The following is a 12,341-nucleotide window of genomic DNA, read 5'->3' on the forward strand; positions in this document are numbered from 1 at the left end:
TTGCTGATGGACACCTCAGCCCCAGAGCCAGCTGCTTCCGCATCCGAGGACAGACCACTGGGTTGGGGGTAGAATGATCCCTGCCTCAGAGACTCCTTCCCACACTTCCCTCATGGGCCACTGCCTTCACTGTGGTGTGTATCTGCCTCCTGACCCATCTCTGTTACTAATATTTTTCTTTAAACCAGCTTACTTTCTTGAGTATATTTTACATTGCTACTGTAAACAGAAAGCCAGGATCACTTGTCCACAAATAGAAAGTACCAGAAAACATAGTGAGAAGTACACAGCAGTGTTACATGAGAGCTGGCCATGGCTCCTGTGTTTAAAAAGGAGATTGGCAAGTATGAGGGAGGTAGTCAAGGCACAGGAGCATAGAACTTGAGTCTTCCTCTCTACCATAAACAGAAAGCTTGAGGGAAAATTGAGAAAAGGGCAGGGCTCTCATTGAGTAACTCAGGCTTATTCAAAGCCATGTTCCTGAACCAGCTCGATTCTCCCCTGTGCTCCCATGTTCTGCCTTCTGGGGGAAACTGCCCTCAGACATCTCCAGACCCGAGAGGTCACCTTACGCAGTCTGCAGGCATATTTATGAAATGCCTGTTGTGAACCAAATAGAAGGCTAAGTGCTTCCATATGCATGATCTCATTTAATCCTTACAACAACTTCGGGGCAGGGGGAGTAGACATTCCCATTTTGCCGGTGAGGTAACTGAGGCCCAGGGCTGGTCAACGCACATATAAGAGGTATTTTGAAAATATGGTGGTAAAATGCTGGTGTCCGAATATGACCCAGGTCTGTCTGACTCCAACCAGCTTTTTCTACCTCATCCCCATGCCTCCTTTGTGCCTGTACCTAATGGCATCCACAAATCTGACCTGCACGACCTCACATCCAAGGCCCTCTGATTTCAGCTTTCTTAAGTCACTAATTCATTCATTCTGTTAAGTATTTATTGAGTACCTTCTGTGTGTCACACCTGTTCTAGGCACGGGGGATACAGCGTGGGAGATCATCTAAATCTCTCCCCTTAGGGAGCTCACATTCATTGTGAGGATGTTGGACAATTAACATAGCAGGTGGTGAGCCCTAATGAAAAATACAGTGAGTATTTTAAATCAGGCAATCAGGAAAGGCTCTTTGAGATGTGACTTATGAATTGACACCCAAAGGAAGCGAGAGAGTGAGCCATAAGGATGTCTGGGGATAGAATATCCCAAGCAGAGGGACAGTAGTGCAAAGGCCCTGGGGCAGGAAACTACTTACTCTATTTGAGGACCAATGACTGGAGCCGGGGGAGAAATGGGAAGTGTTGAAGTCAAAGAGAAACCAGCCCAGACAGGAGGACTTGGAGCCATTGTGAGGACTTGGACTCTTACTCTGAATGAGGTAGAAAGAGTAGTGGGTTTTGATGGAGGAGGGCTGTTGTCTGACTCAGTGTTAACAGGGTCCCTCTGAGAACAGACTGGGGGGCAAGGGGCAGAAGGTGGGTACAGAGACCAGGGAGGAGGGTTCAGTGGGGGGAGGACAGATCCTGGACTCAAGCAGAGAAAGGAGATGACTCAAGCAGAGAAAGTGGGTCTGGGTGCTGTCTCTGCTCCCCTCCATGGTGTCCTGAGCTTCCAGCTGGCATCTGCTGATCCACCTGTGCGCAGTACCTGTCCTGGAACCCAGCTTCAAATCCTGATTCCTCCCATTACTAGCTGTGATCTTAACCTGTGCAGCAGTTTCCTTGACTGTCAGGCAGGAATGCGAGGGTGAAGGGAGGGAGTCTTGGCGGGGTGCTCAGAATGGTGTCTGACACACTCCTGTGCACGCACTCTGTATTCTTGCTAGTGGTGGGCATGTTGGGATTGTTGGAGTGTTTTTTTGGCAGTTTAACTGTGAGACACATACACAGGCCTGCACGTACATCCTGAAGGCAGAAACTTAATTTTTTTAGAAGATTTTATTTATTTATTTGACAGAGAGATAGAGATTACAAGTAAGCAGACGGAGAGAGAGGGAGAAGCAGGCTCCCTGCTGAGCAAGGAGCCTGATGCGGGGCTCTATCCCAGGACCCTGAGACTGACCTGAGCTGAAGGCAGAGGCTTAACCCACTAAGCCACCCAGGCGCCCCAGGCAGAAACTTAATTTTAAAGAGGACTTATTTTGAAGTAGCTTCTCACTCCCCCAAGTGTCCCAGGGAGGCAGGCCCCCTCAGCAACAGAGACCAGCAGCAGGGAAGTTCTCGTGACTAGGAGGGGCCGGGGCCATCACCACTCACTAGCTGGGCGTCCTCAGTCTGGGAGGGGGACCGTCATGGTGCCTGCCTCACGGGGAGCTGGGGCGGGTGGAATGAATCATGTCTGAAAGTGCTCGGCACAGACGTAGTCAGCCCCAATAAAAGAGGGCTGTGAGGGTCCCGCCCCAACTCCCCTCCCTCTTCTTCCACTTCTGCACAAACTGGCCCCTCCTCTCCTCACCCCTAGCCTGCCTCTGCCTGTCTGTCTCAGGTGCCTGCTTCCTGCTCCCACTTACTCCATGCCAAAGGGGAAACCAAGTCTGCACAAGACAGCAGACTCTCCCCTGTTAGCTGCCGGCCATCTGTGCCTGGCCTCGACCTCTCCTCTTGAACATGTTAGTCTAGGGGGTAAATGGACATTAAATGAGTAAATACCTAATTACACATCGTCATAAGTGCCGTGAAGAAAAAGATCAGTGTGCCAGGCCAGAGAGTAGCAAAGGCGGCCCTCTGTTCAGGTGGTGTGGTCAAGGTTAAGATCACAGCTAGTAAGGGGAGGAGTCAGGATTTGAAGCTCGGCTCCAGGACAGGAACTGCCAACACCTGCAGGGTCAGGAGGCACCAACGCAGGGCACAAGAGGGACATGGGGGAGTATTCCTGGCAGAGGGAGGGACACACCGGACCTCGAGGCAGAAGTGATCCATGCCTCTTTTACACTTGAAAACGGGCAAAGAAACAGGTGATTGCCATTTACTTCGAAACACATCAAAAATGTATTGATGCGTGGTTAGATGTATAGATATGTGACAGACGGATGTGTGATAAAGCAAGGAGAGTAAAATGTTAATGGTAGACTGTGAGTGGTGGCTACATAGGTATTCACTATGAAACGCTTTATGATGCGTTTGAAAATCTTTATGATGTGTTTGCAACATTTTCAAATTAAAATATCGTAAGGGAAGGAAAGGACCACAGGTCATAAAAATGATGATAGTCTACAAATCAGGAAAAAGGCAGTGACCATGAAGTGGCTTTATTGTACACACACAGCGTTTCCCCCCCCCCCCCAGAGACCCTTCCTAGTGGCATCTAGTTCTTACTGATGCATTGCTTCGTATTTGTTTTCATATTCTGTTTATGTGCCTTGTATACACAGGAAGCCTGTAAATTCCCCAAGGGCAATTTTTGGTCTTTTATTTTTGGTCCCACAATTGATGGAATTTTGGTGCAGGAAGTCGTGTTTGTTGTCCTCCCCTGTAGACACAATCCACCCCCCCCCCCATATATAGAAGGAAATTGTGGCCCCCAGAAGGGAAGGGAGCTGCCCACAGGTACATGGTCCTCCTAGGAAGGCACATCTCTCCACACCCAGGCTAGTACATGGCAAACCTTCTAGAGACTTTTTAGGCAACTGTGAAAGGTCAGGTTCTAGCAGTGGACAGCCAGGACCCTGACCCCTCTAAGCCTCTGTTGCCCCATCCATGAGGATCACAAGAGGACTTCTGCCTTTGGGTTGTGGGAGGCTTAAATGGTTTTAGCTCTTCACACAGTCCTGGAAGCTAGCTAGTGCTTAGTGAACAGTCACAGCTATCACACATCTGAAAATCGGGCCTTCTGTGTCCCCATTCTTGTCGTTGTAAAGAGGCCCGCCCTCCTGTCACCAGGGTGCCTTCCACCTGAGCCTTTGGTGCTTCTCCCGTGCAAGGACCTCCCACACACATCCCTTTCCTCTCTTCTCTGCACGATTCCCCAATACTTGATGCCAAATAGGAAAAGACTGTATTTTCAGAATATGTTTTGTAGCTCTTAAGTCGCTTGTCCTCCACTTTCTGACTGTGTGACTTTGGTCATGTTTCTTAACCCGCGGGAACCTCCATGTGCTTCTCTGTAAAAGGGGCGATAACCAGGGGGTTGGGAGGATTCAGTGATGTCTAGCATGGAAAGCACCCAGCAGGGAGCCCAGCATTGCACAATAAATACAAGTTACCATTGTTATTCCTTTCGTGCCACACACCCCCCAACGAGCATGCTACCCCCTTGGGCTCCACCTCGGATCCCGCCATTCTCTTCGCTGGTGCTTCACCCCCACTGCTGGCCTGAAGTGGCCTTCTCTGCACAGATGCTCCCCTTAGTGCCGAGCACGCATGGATTTTGACCGCTTGCGAAGCCTCACTCATCCATAACCGTGAACACCCTCTTACATCTGACCTGCCTGAAGTCTCCAGCTCAGCACCCCTGTGCATCAGCCCCCAGCTCCTTCCACAAAATAGCAAGGAAAGAGTAGCCTCCCCCCATCCACCTCTCCTCGGGGAGCACAGGGGACCATGATGAGAGTGTAACGTGTCATATTTATTCACAAATCCCAGTATAGCCCCCTTCCGGGACAGGAAACTGCCCACCCCACCCCACCCCCCGCCCCCAGCTCCTCCGGGTCATTTCAGCTAGTATGATAACAGGAATGGCTGTCTGCTGAGTGAGGCCAGTGCGTCAGTTTAGGGAATGATGTTGGCGACACTCTGGAAGAGAGGAGAGAGGGAATGAATGCAGGAATCACAGCCCTGAGGGGACCCAGACCTCTGCCCTCACGTCCGTGAGGAGGACATCGACATGAGCTTCTCAGACCTAGAAATTGCTTATGTTCTGCAGAATGTCTTAGGAGAGTGTCAGGGGCTTGTGGAGGAGCCAAGAAGCCTTGTCTGTTTTGCCTTCGAGGGTCCCCTGGCACCCCCATAGCCCAGGAATAAACAAGGCTGTGCCCTTGGGTTCAGGGCACAGTCCACTGGGCTGTTCCACACCCTCATCCTCTGCCATATGCTACATGCAAAGAGATAAATGCAAAACTAGGACTTCGCTTTGGGCCCAGAGTAGGGACCAGGGTTCCCCAGGAAGCTTTCTACTGGGGAGTCCTGTGAGCCAGGAGAAGCCCAGAGCCTCAGGTTCCTACCCCAGCATACTGCTGTAAGGCAGCAGAAGGCCTCATAGTGGGTTGAGGTAGGGAGGGACTGGGGGGAAGGTGATGAGAAGTGGTGAGCACACAGACGGATGGGTTCAGCAGCGCCTCCCTCCCTGATCCCTGGGGTTCTGTTGGCCAGCTTGCATTTGACTCAGCAGGAACAGAAAGCAGGCAGAAGAGGAAAGCAGGGTGTCAGGGACAAAGAACAGGGAAGGCCAGAGCTGGGAAACAGGTTGGAGGGTTTCTGCAAGGCCGAGAGTCTGTCCCCAACGAAGCTGTCCATGAACATGCAGTGGAAAGGGAGTGTGAGACCATCTCCAGAGACAGGAAGCAGAAAGTTAAAACCTCCTGGGCACTCACCTTCCACAGAGCTGGAAAGCTGATGAAGGGCTTGTTGACCGAGGCCTGGAATTCAAGAACAAGAGGGTTGGTCACCAGCATCCATCCCCCCATCCTAGAAGGGCTTCCCTCCCCCCACCGAGTCCTGGCTGTGCTCCGGAGACTTACTCCAGATGTTGCTGTTGTGGTTGCGCCCCCTCCGTGCTGGCCGGTGGAAACGCCTGGACGAGCGCCCTGCGGACGAAGCCCAGACTGTCATTATAACCCCCCGGCCCTTGAGGGTCTCTGTCCCCTCTTAAATCCCTTTAGGGTTCCTCTTCCCGGGTGACCTGCCATCCTCTAGGGTGACTGGGGGCGGAGTGGAGGCAGAGGCTAACCCTCTACCCCCTCATTATCCAGAAAGAAACCCAAAGCCCATGTTGCTGTGGGAATTCTGTGAGATGGAAAGAAAATCCTGGAAGGATGTCTGCCCCTACTGACTAATCTTCCCCCAATTCCCTTTTATGTCAGTGAATGAAATGCCCTCAGTCACTGAGAAGGGCCTGACTGGAAACTGGAAAGGGAACCCAGGGGACCCACGCAAATCCTAGGGCCATAGTTTAACCTCAGCCCCGACCTCAGCTCTACCCTTCCTGTACCCCGTCTGGCCTGGTCCCTAACATCGGTTGATCCCTGTCCTCGATTTACACCCAGATACTCAGCCATGCCTCTGCTGCTGCTGTGGCCAGCTCTGAATCCCATAACAAACCTCCCCCTCCTGACCCCTTCCCAGTGAAGACTGCCCCCTCCTCTACTAGGCACACTTTCTATGGAGTCCCTGCCTCCCCATTCACCCATCCCTGGGTCCCTGCCTGCAGCCCATGTGGCTATCATCTTCCAGGTCTGGGCTGGTCTTCAAGATGGTGTCCCAAAGACCCCTCATGGAGATTGGAGAGTGGGGACTGAGGCAGGCAGAGGTCAGCCTTCTCCTATACACCAAGTCCCCAGCCTGGTCTGCTGTGACCCTTGCTTCCCCCTGGCCTCCAGTATTTATTCCCTTTACAGAGATATTTCCTCTACAGAAATCCTCCAGGAGACCTTCCCTTGAAGGGGCAGGATAGGGGAAGAGGAAGAACACTGACCTATGATTCGCCAGACCTGTGCACTAGCCACCTGATCTTGGCAAATCCCCTTAAAACCTCACTGAGCTTCTGTCTCCTTATCTGAGAATCAGGGAGTCAGCCTCCTCACCCTGACTACCTCAGAGGCTTGTTATGAAAATTAAACCAAACAGGGCTTATCTCCCAGAGCCATTCCTCATGCTTACTCTGATGCTCTGGATTTTCTCAACCTCACTCTGTTTGCACTGCGCAAGATCTTGACTCAGTAATCGTTTCCTGTTCCCCAGGAGAGGCTTTACGTTCCTCTCTTTACACCTCCTCAACTAGGAGGGCAGCTCCCTGAAGTGTGAAGGTTCTCGCTATCTGATCTAGGGCTTTGCGGACGAGATGGTTTGATCCATCTGACCAGCTGAGCACCAGCTCCTTTGTGAGGAGATGGAGAGGAAAAAAGGGAATGTGGTCATAGAGCTCCCCAAGCTTCTTTCACTGAAGCCTACATGGGCAACCCAAATGTCCCAGGGGCTTAACCTCTCCCTCCCCCAGCCCCTTCTCCCCATTTCCCCACCTCTGTTCACCTACATTCAGCAGCTGGTTGGCCTCCTTGCCGGCTTGGTTGACCCCATTATGAACATTCTGCTGCAACCTGTCCACCTCCTTCCCGGCCTGGCCAGCAGCATGGTGGACACCTTGGCCAAGTTTCTCCGCTTCCTTTCCAGCCTGGCCAGCAGCGTGGTTGACCCCTTGGCCAAACTTCTCTGCCTCCTTCCCAGCCTGGTTGACCCCATCGTGGACCCCTTGGACCACCTTGTCTGCCTCCTTTCCAGCCTGTTCAACAGCATGGTGAACTCCCTGGCCAACGTGCTCCACCTCCTTCCCAGCCTGGTTGACCCCAGGATGGATCCCCTGGACTATTTTGTCTCCCTCTTCCCCAGCCTGCCCTGCAGCGTAATTAACATCATGGCCAAACTTTTCCACCTCCTTCCCAGCCTGGTTAGCCGCATGGTGGACCCCTTGGACTATTTTGTCTCCCTCCTTCCCAGCCTGCCCAGCAGCATGGTGGATCCCCTGACCAAATTTCCCCACCTCTTTCCCAGCTTGGTTAACCCCATGATGGACCCCTTGGATTATTTTTTCTCCCTCTTTCCCAACCTGCCCACCAGCATGGTGGATCCCCTGACCAAACTTCTCCGCCTCCTTCCCAGCCTGGTTCACCCCATGATGGATCCCCTGGCCAAACTTCTCCGCCTCCTTCCCAGCCTGGTTCACCCCATGATGGATCCCCTGGCCAAACTTCTCCGCCTCCTTCCCAGCCTGGTTCACCCCATGATGGATCCCCTGGCCAAACTTCTCCGCCTCCTTCCCAGCCTGGTTCACCCCATGATGGACCCCCTGGCCAAACTTCTCCGCCTCCTTCCCAGCCTGGTTCACCCCATGATGGACCCCCTGGCCAAACTTCTCCGCCTCCTTCCCAGCCTGGTTCACCCCATGATGGACCCCCTGGCCAAACTTCTCCGCCTCCTTCCCAGCCTGGTTCACCCCATGATGGACCCCCTGGCCAAACTTCTCCGCCTCCTTCCCAGCCTGGTTCACCCCATGATGGATCCCCTGGCCAAACTTCTCCGCCTCCTTCCCAGCCTGGTTCACCCCATGATGGATCCCCTGGCCAAACTTCTCCGCCTCCTTCCCAGCCTGGTTCACCCCATGATGGACCCCCTGGCCAAACTTCTCCGCCTCCTTCCCAGCCTGGTTCACCCCATGATGGACCCCCTGGCCAAACTTCTCCGCCTCCTTCCCAGCCTGGTTCACCCCATGATGGATCCCCTGGCCAAACTTCTCCGCCTCCTTCCCAGCCTGGTTCACCCCATGATGGACCCCCTGACCAAACTTCTCTGCCCCATTCCCAGCCTGCCCAGCAGCATGGTGGACCCCCTGGCCAAACCTCCCTGCCTCACTTCCCGCCTGGTTCACCCCATGATGGACCCCCTGAATCACTTTGTCTGCCTCCTTCCCAACCTGTCCAGCAGCGTTGTTGACCCCATGGGCAAACTTCTCTGCCTCCTTTCCTGCTTGTCCGACGCCATTGTTGATCCCATGGGCTACCTTGTCCAAGCCGTTGTTGAGCCCCTGGACGCCTTTGTCCAGTTCCTTGCCGGCCTGGCTCCCCATGTGGCTAAGTCCATTAAAAACTTTCTCCACTTCCCTTCCAGCGTGAGTGATTCCATTATTGATGCCTTCCAGGGCCTTGCCCACCTCTCTCTCTGCATTGCTCAGCCCTCGGTTGATTCCTTCAATGACCTTCTCAATGGGGTCATCATTGGCTGCCCATCCAGGAAGGGCCCCCAATAACAGTAGGAGGGAGCAGGAGCTGACCAAACTGGCAAGGTGCATGTTGTTGGCAGGGTGGGGAGGATGCAGAGAGGTGCAAGGGAAGCAAAGCTGCTATTTATACTCTATCTCCCTCACTTCTCCACCCCTCATGACTCAATTACCCCTGTGAGGCACTGACTTGGTCCCCAGTCAGGGAGGTATTTCCCAGGGAGCTTTGAGTTGAGCAACAAAGAGGAGGAGGAAGTGAAGGTGAGTCATCAATGGAGAACACTCACATGGCATCTTTGCTCCTTGCCCAGCTCAGACCCTCCACCCCAAAGCCCAGATGTCTGCCCTTCCAATCACCTCTTCTTTTCATTCCTCACCCACTATCCAGGCCTCCTCTCTCCCAACCCCACCTTCAATCACTCCCATCTCCAGGACCCAGGCCTGGTTCTTCACTCCTCTCAGGGAATCGAAGGATCCAGTTTCCCCAGCAGCAAGAGTCTGGGAAGATGGGGGGCTCAGTCAGGGGAGGGAGAGCACTCCTGGGGAGTTGAGGGAATCATCAGACCTTCCTCCTTCTGCTCTCGTTGACTCCCCCTTATGCTTACCACATCCCAGCCCCACAGGTCTTCTTTTCCTTGGTTCTCAGACACACCAGGCTCATTCCTGCCTCATGGTCTTTGCACATGCTATGTGCCTGGAAGGTAGAACTCACATCTTTACATTGTGGGTTCTTTCTTATTCTGTTCTTGGTTCAAATGTCACCTAAAAAAAAAAAAAAAAAAAAAAAAAACCCTTCCCTGGCCATCAGTTATACTGGGTGATATCATCCTTTTGTTTTTATAAGCACTTACCACAATCCAAAATTATCTTTTATACTGTGTGCCTCACCTATCAGATTGTAAACTTGTAGAGGACAGGGCTTTTGTGTTGGTCACTGCTATATCCCCAATTTTTAGAACATAGCCTGGGGTTCAGTAAATATTTATATATTGAACAAATGGATGGATTAAAAGAAGCACTCCCAGGGGCGCCTGGGTGGCTCAGTGGTTTAGGCCTCTGCCTTCGGCTCAGGTCGTGATCTCAGGGTCCTGGGATCGAGCCCCACATCGGGCTCTCTGCTCAGTGGGGAGCCTGTTTCTCCCTCTCTCTCTGCCTGCCTCTCTGCCTACTTGTGACCTCTCTCTCTGTCAAATAAAATAAATAAAAAAAAAAAAAAAGAAGCACTCCCAAAAGGCATGCGATGTAAGTGCACATAGTATGATTGCTAAGGGAAGCCCAGGGAAGACTAGCCAAGCCTCAGCCTGAGTCTCAGAGGGTGCTGGAGAGAAGGGTGCCTGGGTCCCCAGAGAAGTCTAGGGACCCTTGGGGAGGCTTATAGATTTTGGAGCCAGAACACATTCTCATAACAGAACCTTGGCCTCCCGCTTCCCAGCCCTTGGGCGAGGGCAGAGGACCAATTGCCATGAGCTGGGACAGGACGCAGCGTCTCCTGAAAAGCCGGTTGAGGCAGCCATGGGGAGGGGCCGAAGACCTACGGCAGCAGGAGACTGTCAGCCAGAACCTGGGCTGGAGGCCAGGGGCTCATCCTTCCCTCCTCCCCCTGGGGCCTCCTCGGTCCCAACCAAAGCCCCAAGCATTGACATGGTGGCGTGGGTTGGAGGAGAACAGCTGGGAGTCTACCCTGGGCATGAAGAGTGTCATCAGAAGGAAGGGCAGGTGGTGGCTGGGAGGTCTGTGGCAGCAGAGCCATCTGGGGCTAGCTTAGAGGCAGGCCAAGACCAGAAGGGCAAGAGCCAGTGCGTGGGTAAGTCGGGTGCAGGGGTGAAAGATATTTGGGTTTTGGTGCCAAGGGGAGAGACAGAGAGGGGGTGGAAGTGGGATTGCGGGCGGGCAGGCTGGTGGGAAGGAATGTGTAGGGTGTGAACTGGTGGGGTGGCAGAGTTATGTGTGTGGGCGCCTGGGTGTGGTGAGAATCTGCACGTGGTTTCAGGCTTTGCTCAAATAAGGGTGACCAGGCCCACTCCCCTTGGAGGACCCACGCTTCCACCCTGGGTCCTGGACACTCAGGCCCAGAGACCCAGGAGCTTCTGCCATTTCTAGGCACGGCCTATAGAGGGTGACTAATCAGGCCATCTCTCCAAGTTTGAGCTCATTAAATCTGTTTCCCAGTTTCATGCTCCAGGGACAAAGCCAAATCCCTGGGCAACCTCAGGCGTGGCTCTTCTGCCCTTGTCCAGTGCCTAAATGAGGGAGTTTCCCATGCCAGGGGATTGCAGGGTGGGGAAGGGTGGGCAGTGAGCTGTAGAATCCCAGTCCGCCCTGAGATGGAGAGGTGAGGTTTCTCCTTTTGAAATGTACTCCCATCTTCTCTTTCCACCCCTCTCTCTGCCCATCCCACCATCTTCCATCAGCCCCAGTTCCTCCTGGTCCCATGCCCATTTGCCACTAATTGATTCAGAACTTTGGCATCTGTCCCAGTAAGAGATTGGCCTGGAGTTGTCCCTTCTTTGCTGCCCTCCGCTGGTTTGGGGAAGGTGAGCCTGCTGCTTTGCCAAAGCAAGTGGAGGAGGTTTCCATGGCCCAGCGTCACAGCCCTCCAGCAGAGCACTGCAGAGCACTCCTAGGAAGAGTGCGGGCGGTTCTGTGTGGCCCTAGGGCCTCGGGGCCTCAGAGCACGCGCTGTGCCCAGAGCCTCATCTTGCAGAGCTGCCACCTGACTTCCCTACTCTGGGTGGGATCTGCACCAGTTCCCACTGGTTGGCAGACATTTGTTCCCAATGCTTTGTGGCAAATCCTGCTGATAAAGTCATCTGGATCTGAATCAGCTTTGGGGAGGATAGATCGTAGCTCCAGTTCTTCTCTTGTTATTTGCCTGCTGAGATTTGCCATTTCTGTTTGAAGCAGGGTTGAGCCTTTATAGTTTATAAGAAAAAATTTTAATTGCATCTAGCTTCTCATATCTATTATTGTAAAGTTGTACAAAATTGACCCCTTTTCAGTCCTGGTTTTATTTGTGTGATCTTCCACACCCCACCTCCACCCAACCTCCATCACATGTGTTAAATTTGTCCCCTTTATTTAGTTAATACCTGCATTTTGGCCTTGGGTCATTGAAATTCCCCATCTGTACACTGGATTTATTTTCAGTTCCACCTCCCTGGACCATCCAAGCAGGAGAGCCTCGCCTTCACCCTGTCCCATTGCAGGTGCTTGGTGAACTGAGTTCCCGTGAAGACTCAGGGAAGGAAGAGGTTATGTCATTCTGCCCCTTCTTGCTTCCACACCTCTGTCTGGGATGATGACTCCTTCCTGGCCCAAACCCCCACACCCCCTAAATCTTGGTCACAGCTGTGTCAGCCAGCCCTGCAAGGTGAAGGCGCCTATCTGTGAATCACAGATGTGCAAAT

General features: G+C 53.0%; 1 protein-coding gene across 1 annotated transcript; it reads right to left on the reverse strand.

The window, feature by feature from the left end:
* Positions 1 to 4,685: 4,685 nt before the first annotated feature.
* SBSN (suprabasin) lies at positions 4,686 to 9,006 on the reverse strand. Its single transcript, XM_045988688.1, has 4 exons — positions 7,198 to 9,006; positions 5,687 to 5,752; positions 5,540 to 5,584; positions 4,686 to 4,742 (listed from the first exon to the last, which is right to left on the reverse strand). The coding sequence occupies exons 1-4, from the start codon at positions 9,004 to 9,006 to the stop codon at positions 4,719 to 4,721; spliced, it is 1,944 nt and encodes a 647-aa protein (XP_045844644.1). The 3' UTR covers positions 4,686 to 4,718.
* Positions 9,007 to 12,341: the final 3,335 nt, after the last annotated feature.

The sequence above is a fragment of the Meles meles genome, chromosome 19 (genome assembly GCF_922984935.1).
Source record: "Meles meles chromosome 19, mMelMel3.1 paternal haplotype, whole genome shotgun sequence".
Taxonomy (NCBI): Eukaryota; Metazoa; Chordata; class Mammalia; order Carnivora; family Mustelidae; genus Meles; species Meles meles.